Genomic DNA, 17372 nt, shown 5'->3' with positions numbered 1-17372 from the left:
AACCAATTTTCTCTCTGTCGTGCCACTGGCAAGACCTACTAAATACGCTGTTACTAACTGGATTTGTTTTCACAACTATTTGGTGAAGTACACTATTCCAGTTTTGAGCTTTCGCTATGCAGGGGTTTTATCTTCATTTCAAAACTTGAACTCGTTTTGGATAGATTTAATTATGGTGACAAAGAGAGTATGGACTCTCTTTCACTTTTAAATGGCCGACCCTTCCCTTAGACGGAAGTGTGTTTAGGTTTTTAGTAATTTTGCTTAACACGTTATAGATCTATATATTTTATATCTCTCCGCCTTTATTAGGCCTCTTCGATTAACTTTCCATTTATTATAAACATATAAAAATAAATTTTTATGTTTTGTTTATATGCGACCTTTCCTGATAGTAGGCGGTCCTATCTTGGAACCGAAGTTAATCAACGTTGAGCCCGTTATATCGTATTTAACCTTTAAAGAATTTAAAACTTTTAAAATTTAATGTTTTATGAAAGAATTTCTTTGATAGTTTCGTACTGTTTTCAAAGATGAACTAACGTTTAGTTTTTTTTTGTCTACGCAGTTGTTGACGTTCAGGACGTTCAACATGCGCTCTATCGTTACGATAGAGAGAGAGTGTATCACGGTTTCACTTTGCAGTAAGAGTAAACCGATTCTGGCGTTTCGTTCATTCTTTCTTAGCTTAAATGGTTTAAATTCTAAATTAAAGGAACTTTTTATTTGGGAAACCTTTCAGTTTTTTCCTTTAGCAAATAACATGTTTTGACGATATATAATTGGGCTCTTCTCTCAGGTGCGAAATCAAGAGAGAAAGAGAGAGAGAGATAGAGACGGAGGGAGAGAGAGGAGAAAAAACGTTTCGTTCAAGCGGGTAACGTTGTTCTCGTTTTACTCTCCTCCCTAGTCGCTGTACGGGGAAGAAGGTAAAACGTTTCTAGGGTTTTATTCTTGTTCCCAGGCTATGTGCTGTGAGAGATTGTAAACGTAGTTTATTTGAACTAGTGTTTAGTCTCTTTCCCAGCCACTGAATTCTTTATCTTTATATATGTTTTCTGTTGCATTATACGACTGTTTTCGCAATTACTACCTTTTAATGAAGGGTAGGATTGCGTGTTTCAGGTAGAAATCAGTAAAAGTTTCGATTTCAGTGAAATAAGTGCAAAACAGAAAATCGAAGTGATAAAGTGATATGCGCAAAGTGTTACAGTGTTGCGTCCGAGGGTTCGTCTGTTCGTGCCTGTCGTTCACCTAGTCCGGGACCTCTTGCAAGCTCCCAAGCCCAGGGGAGAAGTAATGTCGAACGACTTATGGGTTCGTCAGGCCTTGATCAACGAACAGACGTTTTTCCCTCCGTGGTTTCGGGCGTATCTACCCAAGATCGCCCCACCCACACAAAGACGAGAGAGCCCATTTACTTCTCGTCTGCGGAAGAGGTTTCTCGTAAGAAACCTTGGACCAAGGTCTCGCAGCTTATTAAGTGCAAGTCGGTCCCTTCCGCGCAAGTCCAACGGCCCAGGTGTAGCCACTGGGTCAGTTCGGACTCGCTGCAGTCTTCCGATGACTGCACACCTCCTAAGAGAGGTAAAGCGGTACCGCAACAGGCAGTAACACCGTCTGTTGCCGCACCTGCTGCTGTAGACCCTAAGTGGTCTTTGCTACAGTCTATGCAGACACAGTTAGCATCTTTTTTGCAGGAGTATCGTGCGGAGAAGGTTGACGCTGCACCCGTTAGCCTACAACCTACCACGGTTGTGCGCCCAGCAGACGCTGTGGCTGCCTGCTCCCACACTCCAGCTGTGAGAGCTCCTCCACCCATGCGCAGTCAACCCTGCCAGACGCATGCTGACGTTCACAGACGCACGGAACCCTCCGTTAACGTGCGTGTGCTACCACAACAACAGGAGGGTGGAGTTAAGCTGCCGTGTTTTGACACGGTGCGTCAGCCTCCGCAACCCACTGTGGTTACCGCCACTCGCCCGCAGCAGACTAGTCAGTCAGGAGTTGAGGCTTCCCCACACAGCTTTGGTTGTTGCCAGCTCACAGACTGTCAAGCAGTTACATGACGTTGCCTTCTGGTCTGCTACTAATGCACCAGTGCTGTATGTCCTCACGCACCTGTTGTGGTTGACAGTTCAGTTTTTTGACAGTTCACAGACTGTCAAGCAGTTACATAACGTTGCCTTCTGGTCTGCTGCTAATGCACCAGTGCTGTATGTCCTCACGCACCTGTTGTGGTTGACAGTTCAGTTTTTGACAGTTCACAGACTGTCAAGCAGTTACATAACGTTGCCTTCTGGTCTGCTGCTAATGCACCAGTGAGACCCTCACTGAGATAACCTAGCTTTTCTCGGACAAGGTTCCTGTAGATGAGAAAGTGCTGTTCTCCCTCCTACTGATATTCCTTTGAGGACTCTGTCCTTTGGAGAGGAGCCTTAAGCTGCTTAGCCTCTTATGGACTTTAATTAAATCATGATGATTTTTTAAGGATCTTCGTCCGGATCTTGTAACTGCTGCTCCTCGTTCGCCTCACGTCAGAACTTACACTAGGCCTAGCTACTTCGAAGCCGTTGTTGTTAAGCTAGTGCTCTCTCGCTCTCCTAGAGAGCGTTACGTTGGCTAGGCGACTGGTTTTTGCACCAGGAGGAGTTTTAGGGATACAGCCTTTTGATTTCCCTTCTTTTTAACTGGCTTATAGAGCGAGAGTCTGATAGGACACGAGAGAAGTTCTCGGCTTGGGAGTTCATGCCTCTGCCCAGGTAGACTTCTCAATTCTGGTAGACTCGCCCAGGCGCCTAGCCAGGAGACGCTCCAGTTTTTTACAGGTCAACTTCTCAACTTTTGTCGAGCCTTTGAAGTTTTGCTGTACTATTATGTCACACATAACAAGGCTTCCAGGGATGGTAAATGGTTCCGCTTCAGTCGCTAACCCCGTCTGTTGCCACACCTGCTCCCGTAGACCCTAAATGGGCTTTGCTGCAAGACATGCAGTCCAAGCTTGTGTCCTTGATAGAGGACTTAATACGGAGAAGAACCTTCTGGCCAACAACCTTCCTACCGGTTGGTTGTGCGCCCTGTTGACGCTGAGGTATCCTACTCGCGTCTGCCAGTTGAGGTGGTTCCTCCACCGATGCGACCCAGTGTGGGTTGCCAGTCGCACGTTGACGTTAAGTGACGCTCGGAGGTGGTTGTTGACGTTCAGTGTGTCACTAGGAAGACGTTCAACAACCAGCAGAGGTGACTTGTTGTGACGCAGTGCGTCAACCTCAGCAACCCGGTAGGGTGTTGAATGCACAACCCAGACAGTCTAGACAGTTTCGGGTTGACGCTGTACTTCCTCGCGTCCCCATGGTTGTTGACAGTTCACAGACTGTGCAGCAGTACCATGATCTTGTGTCCGGCTCCGTCACGCATCCACCAGTGCGACCGGATTCAGCGAGTCAGACGTTGCCCACTCCGTTGCCGTTTCCTCATCAGTTTCGGATGAGGAACCCTCTGATGAGGACGTTGCTGAACAAGACGATCAACCCCCAGCCCTGCTATCCATCCAGAAGATGCTGAAGAAGGAACGCTGCCCAGTCAGGCTGTGGATGAGTCTGGTAGGGACACTGTCATCCGTGGATCAATTTGTGTCACTAGGAAGACTACACCTCCGTCCTCTTCTATGCCATCTAGCTTTTCACTGGAAAAAGGACAAGACGCTAGAAGCGGTCTCGATCCCGGTTTCCGGAAAGATAAAGTCTGGTCTGACTTGGTGAAAGGACTGTATCAACCTTAGAGAGGGTCTTCCCCTGACTGTTCAGACTCCCAACCACGTTCTCTTCTCGGACGCATCGGACGTAGGCTGGGGTGCGACATTAGACGGTAGGGAATGCTCGGGATTATGGAACTCGAGTCAAAGGACAATGCATTTTTACTGCAAGAAGCTACTGGCAGTACGTCTGACCTGGAAAAGCTTCAGGTCTCTCCTTCAAGGCAAAGTGGTGGAGGTGAACTCGGACAACACCACGGCTTTGGCGTACATCTCCAAGCAAGGAGGGACCTACTCTCTGACATGGTACGAGATCGCAAGGGACCTCCTCACCTGGTCAAAAGGTCTAGATATTTCACTAGTAACGAGGTTCATCCAAGGCAACTTGAATGTCATGGCAGATTGTCTCAGTCGGAAGGAACAAATAATTCCAACAGAATGGACCCTCCACAAGGATGTATGCAAGAGACTTTGGGCCACCTGGGGCCAGCCAACCATAGATCTCTTCGCAACCTCGATGACCAAGAGGCTCCCAATATTTTGCTCACCAATCCCGAAACCAGTAGCAGTTCATATAGATGCCTTTCTACTAGATTGGTCACATCTAGATCTATATGCATTCCCTCCGTTCAAGATTGTCAACAAGGTACTGCAGAAGTTCGCCTCTCACGAAGGGACAAGGTTGACGCTAGTTGCTTCCCTCTGGCCCGCGAGAAAATGGCTCACCGAGGTACTTCGATGGCTAGTAGACGTTCCCAGAACACTTCCCCTAAGGGTGGACCTTCTACGTCAGCCACGCGTAAAGAAGGTACACCAAGGCCTCCACGCTCTTCGTCTGACTGCCTTCAGACTATCGAAAGACTCTCGAGAGCTAGAGGCTTTTCGAAGGAGGCAACCAGAGCGATTGCTAGAGCAAGGAGAACATCCACCCTTAGAGTCTACCAATCGAAGTGGGAAATCTTCCGAAACTGGTGCAAGTCAGTATCCGTATCCTCGACCAGTACCTCTGTAACTCAAATAGCTGACTTTCTCTTATATCTGAGGAAAGAACGATCTCTTTCAGCTCCCACTATCAAGGGTTACAGAAGCATGTTGACATCAGTCTTCCGTCACAGAGGCTTAGATCTTTCCAACAATAAAGATCTACAGGACCTCCTTAAGTCTTTTGAGACCACGAAGGAGCGTCGTTTGGTTACACCTGGTTGGAATTTAGACGTGGTACTAAGATTCCTTATGTCAGACAGGTTCGAACCGCTACAATCAGCCTCCCTGAAAGATCTCACCTTTAAGACTCTTTTCCTGATATGCTTAGCCACAGCTAAAAGAGTCAGTGAGATTCATGCCTTCAGCAAGAACATCGGATTCTCATCCGAAACGGCTACATGTTCTACAACTTGGTTTTCTAGCCAAACACGAGCTGCCTTCTCGGCCTTGACCAATATCATTCGATATTCCAAACTTATCGTATGGTTGGAAATGAACTAGAAAGAGTCTTATGTCCTGTAAGAGCTCTTAAGTTCTATTTTAAAACCTTTACGAGGCCCGTCTGAAGCTTTATGGTGTTCAGTTAAGAATCCATCTTTGCCTATGTCAAAGAAGGCTTTATCCTATTTTATCAGACTGTTAATACGAGAAGCTCATTCCCATCTGAATGAGGAAGACCAAGCTTTGCTGAAGGTAAGGACACACGAAGTTAGAACTGTCGCAACTTCCGTGGCCTTTAAACAAAATAGATCTCTGCAAAGTATATTCGACGCAACCTATTGGAAAAGCAAATCAGTGTTCGCGTCTTTTTATCTTAAGAATGTCCAGTCTCTTTACGAGAACTGCTACACTCTGGGACCATTCGTAGAAACGAGTGCAGTAGTGGGTGAGGGCTCAACCACTACAATTCCCTAATTCCATAACCTTTTTTAATCTTTCTCTTGAAATGTTTTATTATTGTTTTTGGGTTGTCCGGAAGGCTAAGAAGCCTTTCGCATCCTACTTGATTTGGCGGGTGGTCAAAGTCTTTTCTTGAGAAGCGCCTAGATTAGAGGTTTTGATGAGGTCCTTTAGTATGGGTTGCAACCCTTCATACTTCAGCTCCTATGAGTCGCTCAGCATCCTATGAGGATTGCGAGGCTCAGTAAGGAAGACGTACTTAAAAAGGCAGAGTAATTGTTCAAGTCGACTTCCTTACCAGGTACTTATTGATTTTATGTTTGTTATTTTGAATAACTGCTAAAATGAAATACAAAATACTTAGCTCATAATAATGTCAACATGTAATGCTGGTCTCTACCCACCCCCCTGGGTGTGAATCAGCTATATGATCACCGGCTAAGTTTAATATTGAAAAATGTTATTTTCATTAGTAAAATAAATTTTTGAATATACTTACCCGGTGATCATAAATTAAAGGACCCTCCCTTCCTCCCCAATAGAGACCCAGTGGGCAGAGGAGAAAATTGGTTCTGTGTTGACATGGAGTACTTGAGTACCTGCTCGACAGATGGCGCTGTTGATGTACACCCCCACCTGTATAGCGATCGCTGGCGTATTTTGTCCTTAGGTTTTTCTGTCGGGCAGCAGAGCTGACAGCTATATGATCACCGGGTAAGTATATTCAAAAATTTATTTTACTAATGAAAATAACATATTTTGCAGTCCCCGCTGGCGTTGGCACAAAGGGCAAGAGTCACCCGTTCCTTCATAGTCTTATGTCCAGGCATTTTCTTCTCTTCGGCGGTAATGTATGTTCGACTAGGCATCTTTTTCCAAAACAGACCGGTTTCATCACAGTTGAAAACTTGCTGCTCTACGTAGCCTTCCTCCTCCACAGTCTTTTCAAACTTTTTAAGAAAATAATTAGCACCCTTGGTGGTCAAACTTGAAGCCTCTCCGTGCCGAAGAACTGAATGAATCCCGGTCCGTTTCTTAAATTTCTCGAACCAACCTCAAGATGCCTTGAATTCCTCTGTTGTAGGATCGGTTGAACTCTCCCCCGCGTCACCCCCAGAGCCCGCTGCCTTCAAGTCACAATAGATAGCGCTGGCCTTCTCACAAATGATAATTTCAGTGATCGTATCGCCAACAATCTCTTTGTCCTTTATCCATATCAACAAAAGGCATTCCATCTCTTCCAGGGTAGGGCTACGACGTTTAGAAATACTGTAATGGTGATCCCCTCGATGGTTTGACTGCTTTAATGGCTGCCTTCTGTTTGATGATCGTCGAGATCGTAGACATATTCCGGCCATATTGTTTAGCCAGATTGCTAACACGCACACCTTGCTCATGTTTTTCTATTATTTCTTGCTTTAGTTTTAATGAAAGCATTGACTTCTTTCTTTTCTCACCACTACTACTTCCTGAACCGAAATTAAGCTTTTTAGGACCCATAATTATACGTAAAACCCAAAAACAAAACGTGAAAAATGAAGATAAAAAGCACTGTCAATAACGGAGCAAATAGAGAACAACCACACAATGCGCACGAGATGAGAGGACTGATCAAGGCGATGCTCGATTGGCGTCCCTCCGACGTGCTGCCGTCTACCGGCGTAAACAAGAAACTACGATCGACGCTTCAAGAAAATTCTACGCGTATGATCTACGTCGGATGTTGGAGCAAGACTTCGGGTGTCGAGACGAAAATTTGATCGAATTTTACTTCGGGTGTTGGAAAATTCGTATGTAAAGACAATTGTATGTGGAGGTTCCATGGTATGTTTTTACAATATTTCATTTTTATTTGCCTAATAAATATATTTTGATAAGAAATATTTTTATTTCCTATACACCTAATTGTCTGGTACCGAATTGTCTGGTACTGAATTGTCCAGTACCGAATTGTCTGGATACCCCTTTGGACAGCCCTCCCCTGCGGAGGCTCGTCCTCGCCAGCGACGAACTCATAGCGTTCGTGGCCCTACTTGTCGCCTCAGTCGCTCTCCATCGCCTCTAGTAAAGAGATGTCTGCTTGGCTTGTCACCATCTGTTGCTGAACGATCCCCTTCGGAGGATCGTCTAGGACCTCGTCGTTTGCCCACTTTTCAGCATTCGCCTTCACCTAGAGATCGTCAGTATGACAAGTCTCGTCAGTCCCGCTGTTTGCCCACTGGTTCCCGACCCTTGCTGTGTCACTGGACTCTCCTCGAACTCGCCATTCCCCAGCCTTGTGACGTTCTCCAGTCCAACGCTCTTTGCCGACCACTCACCAATGAACTGATGTTCGTGGCTCACCATCACCTATCGAATCTCCGGGTTCCCGACCTGCTCGCTGAGTTCCAGTAGTTTGCAAGGCACTGACCAGCTGTTTGCCGTTCGCTAACGGTTCGCCGTTCACCAACGGTTCGTCATTCCCCAACTGTTCGCTGTTTACTGACAATTCGCCGTCTGGCGAGGGTTCGCCAACGGTTTGTCATTCTCTGACGTCTCGCTGTTCGCCAACTCACCATCGGCCTTCAACTGCTTGTCAGTCCCCGTTGACTTGTTGTTCGCCAGCGACACGCCGATCTCCTAAGAGATCGGAAGTCAAACGACAGTCTTTCAGCCGTCAGTCTCTCGCTGCTCGCCAATTCCCTAAACGATCTGTAGGCGACCGACATTCACTGACTGCTCGTCACTCGCTGACCTCTCGACGCTCTCCAACCATTTGCCATCCATTAGCCGCTCGTCGAGCGGCAACCTCTCTTCACTCTCCTGTGACGCACAGGGGTTCGCCCTCCATCCAGTGTGAACATCATTTTCGCTCGCCAGAACGGCGCCGTTCTAAGGAATGCCGTCGTTTACAGGAGAGGAGACCAACACCTAAGACTTCTTTTTCACGAGCCTCTAGGCGCTCTCCTGGGTGTTTCCCCTCTCCTCGTTCTCCTGCTCGCAAGTGCAAACCATCGCGTTCTCCTAGTAGAACAGGACGTGACGAGGACATCCCCTGATGGTCTCCGTCCAACTCTCAGGGCATCTAAGAACCTTTGAAGCTACAGCCTCTCACCAGGTCGTCGTCTGTCTCAGGTAAGGCTCCTTTTCTGTAACCCTTAGCATCAACCCTCTCAGCAGACCTTTCAGCCAGCGCCGCCGTGGGTCAGGAACTGGGGTTTGGAGCCCTGGTTAGGGCCGTCCATCATGCTTTGAATCGGATGTTCCTTCGATTCGTCCCTCGGGAACACCCAGGATACCTCTGGAGAGGTCTTTCTCTCCTCCAGCAGATCCAAGGGGAAAATCTATGGTTCCTCCCCATCGAGAAGCTTCAGCTGCTTCCTCCTCTCCCCTGAAGAGGAAAAGAGGAGTTTCTGATCAGGTTGTCTTGCCTAGAGTCAAATTGACTTCAGTTAGAACATCCAGGCAGAGGTTCAGCTTTGTTGTCCCAACGCCACCCCGACCAGTTGCACAACCTTCACCATCTTCTCAAGAGGCATCTCTCGGAGAGGAGTCTGGTGAGCTTCTTCCTCCCCTCTCCTATCAAGGTGGTATCTCAGGAACCCCGGCTGGTTTTAAAGCCCTTAAAAGAAAGCTTTTCACCTCCTCTGAGCGAGGAATGAAGGGAGGACCCTTCAAAGGCTTCTTTCCTGGAAACCTTTTTCCCTCCGAGTGAGGAGTCCAAAGACTCCAAGATCATTCCAAAGCCCTCTGCGAGGACTTTTAGACCCTCAGAGGGTCCTAGGAGTTTATCTTCAGCAGGCCCATTGACTGCTGAACCGCATCACCCCAAGAACGACCACGACTCACCCAGAGATGGTGTCTCGTAGGTGGAACATATCAAGTATGACGACCATCTTCCCAAGGCTATTGGAGGCAGAGCAGAGGGAGTCTGAACACTCCTTCTGACAGAATTTGGCCTGAGTGAGGGCCATCAATAGGTTGTCAGACCCTGCGGTAGCCCTTCAGGAGGGCAAAGGTCAGTCTTAGACCATACCTATATCACTCAGAAGCCCCCAAGACCAGTGCGGCCTTGCCCTGGTCTTAGTATCTGAGGAGTGCATGTCAGAAAGTGATTGCGCAGAACAGGAAGGCGATGGAAACCTTTCTGCTATTGGGAACTCGAACCATTAAGTTCCTTGCCCACCAAGTTGTGAACATGTGGGAAAACACTATCCTTAGGCGAAGGGACTCGATAGCAGAAAGGTTTCATCGCCAAGTCCCACGAAAAGAAGTAAACGAGGCTTAGGAACTCGTCTTTGGAAGGGTCTTCCTAGTTCGATCGGAAGTAGTTGAGCTGGCTGTGGAGAGATGGAGAAGTACAACTAGGACTCCCTCGTCCATAGGGCCTTGACATCCTGGTCCTATAGAACCCTCCTCCTCCATAGAAGAAACAGAAGCAGAGATAACCAATGACCAAGACAGCAGGCAATCAACCAAAGGTGTCTAAAAAGCCCTTTCCTGCTAAGGACAGGAAAGGTTCCAAGTCCTCTCGTGGAAGGAAAAATCCTACGAAAGGCAAGGAGGGGCAATCCTCCCACTTGTCTACCAGTGGGGGGTGCTTGCATCGCTGGTGGCAGAGGTGGATGCAGCTCTGGACCGAACCCAAGACAGTCTCCGTGATTCTTTCAGGGTATCGCGTTCTGTTCACACAATCTCTCCTCCACTGACCAAGGCTCCAATTCCGTCGAGCTCATATGCGAAGGATGGGCAATCTCTCACTTGTCTACCAATGGAGGTTGCCTGCATCGCTCCTGGCAGAGGTGGATGTAGCTCTGGACCGAACCCTAGAGTCTCCGTGATTCTTTCAGGGTATCGCTTCCTGTTCACACAATCTCTCCTCCACTGACCAAGGCTCCAGTTCCGTCAAGCTCATATGCAAAGGGATCCGCTAAAGAGCTGGTCCTCTGGGCTGAAGTCCAGACCATGATGGTGAAGGGTGCTCTCCAAGAGGTCCTGGAAAACTCCCCAGGCTTCTTCATTTGACTCTTGTGAAAAATGTGTCTGGAGGCTGGAGACCAGTTATCTACCTCTTAGCTCTAATCAAGTTTGTCAAACAAACTCTGTTCATTATGGAAATGGCAGAACGGCCAGACAAGCGGTAAGACCGCATGACTTCATGTGTACATTGGATCTAAAGGACGCATACTTCCAGATCCCAATCTTTCCGTCTTCAAGGAAGTATTTAAGAATCATACAGTACTAGACAACAAGAAATATCAGGTCAAGGTGCTGTACTTCGGTCTTTCCATAGCACTTCTGAGTGTGTTTGCCCTAGTGTCATCTTGGACTTCCAGAATCGGCATTCGTCTCCTACACTATCTGGATGACTGGCTGATTGTAGTGGACTTGTTGGGGACCCTTCTTCAACACCGAGATAAATTTCTGAGGCTTTGCCAAGATCTGGGGATCATGGTAAACTTTGAGAAGTCATCACTGCTTCCTTCTCAATGACGGGTATACTAAGGTATGATAATAGACACCGATCTTCAGAAAGTCTTCCCATCAGATGACAGGGTAGTGAGGCTGAGGAAGGTTGCAAGACCATTTCTCAGACAATAAGAACTCCCAGCCCAGAGGTGGTTTTGTCTCCTCGGGCACCTATCATCCCTGGCCCATCTAGTTTCCAATGGCCGACTCAGGATACGATCTCTCCAATGATGGCTGAAGTCCAGCTGAAATAAGGCCATCGATTCCTAGCACATTCTGGTTCCCATGGGACCAGAAGAACGGACGGACCTTGAGTGGTGGGTGGCAGACGAGAATCTGCTAAAGGGTGTCGACCTTCTCGTCCTTCCCTTGTACTTGTTGCTCTTTCCAGATGCATCAAAAGAAGATTGGGTGCACCACATTCTGCGCCGCACGACCTCAGGCGTATGATCAGAGTCCGGAAAGTACCATCACATAAATTTCTTAGAGATGAAGGCTGCCTTCCGGGCCCTTTAACATTTCCAACAGTTCCTGGTAGGTCACTCAGTGGTGGTGATAAGCGACAACACAACAGTAGTGGCTTACATCAACGAAGAAGGCAGTACTTTTTCGCAGCCCCTATCCCATTTGGCAGTAGAGGTCATGAGATGGGCAGACGACAACTCGATGACCCCATCACCATGCTTCATTCCCGAGAAGAGGAATGTGCTCGCGGACAATCTGAGCAGAGTGAATCAGATAGTGGGCTCCAAGTGGTTTTTGAATCATCTAGTAGCCAACAAAGTTCTGACTTTGTGTGGTTCCCCGACTGTGGACCTGTTTGCAATGTCCTAGAATTTCAGGCTCCAGCTGTACTGCTCCCCAGTTCCGGATCCCAAGGCTTTCTGACAAGATGCATTCCAACAACGGTGGGACAACATCGACCATTACGTCTTTCTCCTGTTCTGTCTGATGAGAAGAGTACTCAACAAGAACAGAACATCAGTCAATCTCTCCATGAACCCTCATAGCTCCACTATGGCATCACACAAAATGGTTCCCGAACCTTCTGCAGCTTCTGACAGAGCTTCCAAGAGAGCTCCCTACATGACACAATTTACTCAAACAACCACATGCGAAAATCTTCCACAAAGCCGTAGCTTCGCTACAACTTTTTGCCTGGAGACTTTCCTGCACCTCATTCAGAAAAGATTTTCGCAACAAGTTGCGAAACGGATTGGTGGACATCTGCGAAGATCGTTGGCATCGGTCTACCAGGCAAAGTGGAATGTCTTCTGTGGTTAGTGATGTAGAAGGGGTATCTCTCCCCTTGATGCCACTATTTCAGCAATAGCGGAGTTCGTTGTGCACCTATAGGAGGAAATGCTCCTCTCGGTTTTGGCAGTAAAAGGTTACCGCTCTGCCTTGAGTCTCGCCTTTAAGCTGAAAGGAGTAGATATTTCCTTTTCGCTGAAACTTTCCAATTATTTTGTGCTAAATACATAAAGGGGAATCCCCGAGTCAAAGCCAAAAAGCCAGATTGGCAAGGCTTTCCACCCTCCTAAAGCGTAAGTCAACCCCTATAGATAGCGTTGGTTTGTATTTAGTGACGGAACAAATGACAAATTTTGAAGTAATTTGTATTTTTCCTAATGATACAACTTTGTATCCATTTGTACAGATTAGCCCACCAGCACCAGTCCCCCTTGAAGTCCTACCTCCAAGCAAAGTGAGGCTCACAGCCCAGGTGTGTGAGGGAGAGGGTTAGTTACTAGCTCCCAAGCGGGTGGGTGGTTAACCCTTTAATGGATCCTCTTTCAGCTTCGATGAAAGCAATACCCCTATAAATAACTACAGGTTTGTATCGTTAGGAAAAATACAAATTACATCCAAATTTGTCATTTTAATATTAGCACTCTCTCTCTCTCTGAATAATGATAGATTTGCAAAATGCATATTTTTTTTAAAAATCAATACAGTGCTTGTACCTACACTAGTTACTACCATTAAGGTCTTAAATGCCATAAATAGTTGTGATACATCCGTAGAGATTTTCTGTGAAATTTAGTAGGTTGCTGATATGAGAGCTAATGCTCTGTTTTTTTTTTTTTTTTTTTTTTTTTTTTTGAAAGGAGCTGTCCAGTCTTCCCTTTACTGTCTTTGCTCTCTAAGTTAGGGAAAATTGCTATGGCATTGAATTGTTCTTAGTTTATCATGAGTGAGAGTAGTTTTCTTTTTAAAATAAAGTTTCTGATATCAGGTTGAAAAATATTGAAGTGACAATTTTTTTTTAATTCATGATAAGTTGATTATTTTCTTATTTGCCACTGAAAAGTTTGTACTTTTATAGAAATAAAGCTCAATCAAGTGACCATTAGAGGGTTACGTTAGATATGATCAACACTTCAATATTTTCTTCTTTTGTGTAAAGCTTTAGAAAAGAGAACTTCCCTCTTCATCAAAACCAGAAGTCTCAGGGTGGGGAGTATCTTATGAGGGACTCCTATGACTCTGGGAGAATGGATATTTGTCTGTGTGGAAGTCTTTTTATTTTTATATAGAAATTATTTTTGGGGCTGAACTTGTGCATAGATAAGTGAATCTGTGAATAAAAGGGCAGATTGTACATTTAAAGTGAAACTATAAACTTCCAAGAGTATATTTATAAGAAGTACAATTATAAAGACTTTATTCATTCTCAGAGTTTAGAGAGACATTATCTGTGGATTTTCTTATACATGTTGGGATTGGAACCTAATGCCTGTTGACAAAGAGGGCCTTCTGTACTGTATGTAGGGATAGAATTATAAGACTATTTTTTCACAACTTTTCTATATTATCTTTTAATTATAGTATGTTTACATCTTTTTTATTGCCTTTAGTTTGGTCCATATGGAGAAAGAACAGTTTGGCATGGACAGGCCTCTTAAGATGATTCCAAGACTTGTTCAGTATACAAATGAAACCGATGAAGCATTTTTAAAGCGAGTAAACATGGCAGCAAAGGTATGTAAGCTCATTATATTGTTTTCAATGTGTTGCAAATGATTATTATAAAATGAAACTTGACAATTTAGTCACATTTATTCTAGGGAGAGTGAGCAACTCACACTATGGTTTAACTGATATTACTGAAACTCATTTCCAGCTTTCAGAAAATGCAAAACTTCAACTAAATTAAGTTACTTCAATAATTCTTACCCAACATTCATTATGTTACTGCATAAGCTTGAAATTGCAGGTTTGATTTACAAACTAAAAATTGGAGGATCAGTATTAGATTTATATGACTTAACTTTCTACAACAACAACATCAATGTGGTCACTGGTTGCTGCCTCGTAAATCTTATTCTCATTGAGTCAAGTGCTATGCTAATATCTCACTGGTTGGTGCTACTTGGGTAGATAATTTTCTTGGGTTATTGTGCTGTTTGACCAAAGAAATGTCTCCCCTGTTCGAGGACCAGGCTATCAATATACAACGCATGGACTCAGCGTGTGTAAAGGGAGACCTTTGAATTCAGACGCTCTTGAACTCGAATAAGAGTTTAGTACACAAATATTTTGTCGCATGTACGCTTGATGGGTCATTACATAGACTACATCTGGGTACCAGTCTACATGCACATCAGCTTGTACTCGGCCTCCGTCTAATATTCCGTTGTCGCAGTCAACATTTCAGTGAAGTGAGGGATCTTGGAGTACGATTAAGATAGGCAACAGGAATCATGTTCTGGTTATCACTTGTTATTTTGAATAGGGTTAAGATGAAGTGGATTTTTTGTTGAAAGCAGTGATAATTGAGTAAACCATCATTTTGATTTCTGAATCTAATGGTGTTGGTAACTTATTAGCTGTTGTCCCAGCTTCTTGAAACAGGGAGGAGATTTAGCTGTTTACTCTTCACGGTGCTAAGGTTTTGATATCCCTTTCTAATTGAATAGTAAATTTAGATTCCTTATCGTATTAATTTTATTTTACATAGCATAATAGCTTCCCTGTTATTATTATTATTATTATTATTATTATTATTATTATTATTATTATTATTATTATTATTACAGGGTAAGCTATAACACTAGTACGAAAAGCAAGATGCTCTAAGCCCAAGGGCTCCAACAGGAAAAAATAGCAGTGAGGAATGGGAGCAAGGAAATAAAAAACCTAAAAGAGAAGTAATAAACATCAAAATGAAATATCTTTAGAACAGTAACAACATTGAATTAGATCTTTCATATATAAACTATGAAAAACTTCAATAAACAACAAAAAGAGAAATAACGTAGAAAAGCGTACCCGAGTGTACCTTCAAGCAAGAGAACTTTAATCTAAGACAGTGGAAGGCCATGGTACAGAGGCTATGGTACTACCTAAGCTTAGACAACACTGGTTTGATTTTGGATTGTCCTTCTAGAAGAGCTTCTTATCATAGCTAGAGTCTCTTCTACACTTACCAAGAGGTATGGGTAGTTAACCCTCGCTAAATTTTAATGGCTCGTCATTTCAGCTTAGCAGAAAGTAACACCCCTAAATAAATAGCTAAGGTTTGTATTGTTAGGAAAAATACACATTATCTACAAATTTGTCATATTTCCTGGGGTGATCATATTCTCCTTTTAGAAGGAGAACCGGATTTGAGGGATTTTTACTTGAACTTTTCTCGAGTGTACCTCTCAAAAGTCAAGAGATGAACAGAGATCTTCAACACCAACTTTTTAACGAGCTTGTCTCTCCAGAAGTTCAGAGATGAACAGAGTTCTCCGACATCCCTGCCCATGAATACTAAGGATGGTCTCCTGTGGATGCCCATAGATCAGAAGCAAAGATCTTCCTGAATGTGGACACCCTGTTGGCTAAGGACTAACATGAAATTACTATCTCCAGGGAAAAAGTCCCCAGGGACCCCCCCACGACATCAGGAAGCTGTCACTTTGTCCTGTCTCAGGTTCAATGAATAATCCAGACTCAGGCTAGGAAAAATCTCAGGTTAGAGGGGTCGGCCTGCTAATGACATTTTTTAAGGACAGGCCTTTGACATTCATATCACTTACTAAGGTGACTTTGGACATCTCCAAACTGCATAGGATTTTGTATCTGACCTTTGGTTTTGTGACACCAGGACGATTTATCCTGAAAATTAGTGTTTTTCAAATTCGATCTCCTCCTTTGATACTTAATATTAAGACCTGAGATTACTACACTATAGACATGATGTAGACCTCCAGTAAAAGTTTTTTCTTTTTTTTAAAGTCATTTTTTTTGCTAGTTATGAATTTTTTCCATTATAATAAGAAATAAACCCTTTAAATCAGGGAAAAGCTAAGAAAAAAGTATGAGAAAAAAATGGGAAAGAATTGCTCAATTTGATTGTTTTGTGATGTCTTTCTATGTTTTATACCAAATCTTAATGCTATATCTTTAAAACTAAGGGAGAAGGTAGAATTTTAAAGTCGGTAAGTAGAGTTTTGAGATACGATAGTTCAAAGTTTTTCTTTGTACTTTTACAAAGACAATATTAATAAATCATGATTATTTTGAATTTTATGTTCCTTTTTGGATATCAGTATACCAAAACAATGTTATGTATCATAATTTAATCATAAATGAAGATCCCGTTGCTCAATATCTTGCTTCTTTATGTGAGACGGTATCTCCTTCATCATCTCTCTCTTTCACTAACTCCACTAATATTGCTAATATTGCCCACTTCTGAACTGTTATTAGAGGAAATTTCCTTCTTCCTTATGTTAGTGAGATGTTGAAATTGTCTTTTCCTCTTTGGCATGTTGAAATTCTTGCCGCAACCAAGAAAAACAGGAGTAAAAGCGAGTGAATGTCGGGTCAAACTCAAACGTGTACTCTCTCTGAGGTTTTTGCTAGCACTGAAGGATATAATCATAAAACTTTCTGTCTTGTGACTCATGGAATCTATACAGATGCCATTGCTCACAATTTGTTTTATATTAAAATGTAATAATTATCAAAATTTACGATAACAAGAAATACTGTACTGCATTTTCTTGTAGGGATTAATGTTTTTGGTTTATTGAGTTACTTTTACTAATTACAATGTAACTATGAAAGTAAGAGGAACTTTGACAAAATATTTCTTATATGCATTGCCATACGAAGCTCAGTGAATTGTTTCAGGATTTTGTGTTTTTAGTCCTATACCCCCATATATTGGCATACCGGCCGGGCCCCTTAACGCTTTCTCGATATTGTTTCTCAAAGAGGTTCCTGATCATACAAACAACTAGTTATTCTGTTCCGTAGAACAGTGTGAGTTTCTGATAGAACAAATAGC

At 44.0% G+C, this 17372-nt stretch overlaps 1 protein-coding gene across 1 annotated transcript in view; it reads left to right on the top strand.

Annotated features, from left to right (window-relative positions):
- The window catches only part of LOC137647107 (coiled-coil domain-containing protein 137), an 83275-nt gene that overhangs the window by 35198 nt on the left and 30705 nt on the right, over positions 1-17372 (top strand). The window contains exon 3 of the mRNA XM_068380342.1: positions 13948-14071. Coding sequence (XP_068236443.1) covers positions 13948-14071 — 124 coding nt within the window. The remainder of the gene's footprint in view (positions 1-13947; positions 14072-17372) is intronic.

The sequence above is a fragment of the Palaemon carinicauda genome, chromosome 1, assembly GCF_036898095.1.
Source record: "Palaemon carinicauda isolate YSFRI2023 chromosome 1, ASM3689809v2, whole genome shotgun sequence".
In the NCBI taxonomy this organism is placed as follows: domain Eukaryota; kingdom Metazoa; phylum Arthropoda; class Malacostraca; order Decapoda; family Palaemonidae; genus Palaemon; species Palaemon carinicauda.
This window is presented reverse-complemented; position numbering and strand designations above follow the sequence as displayed.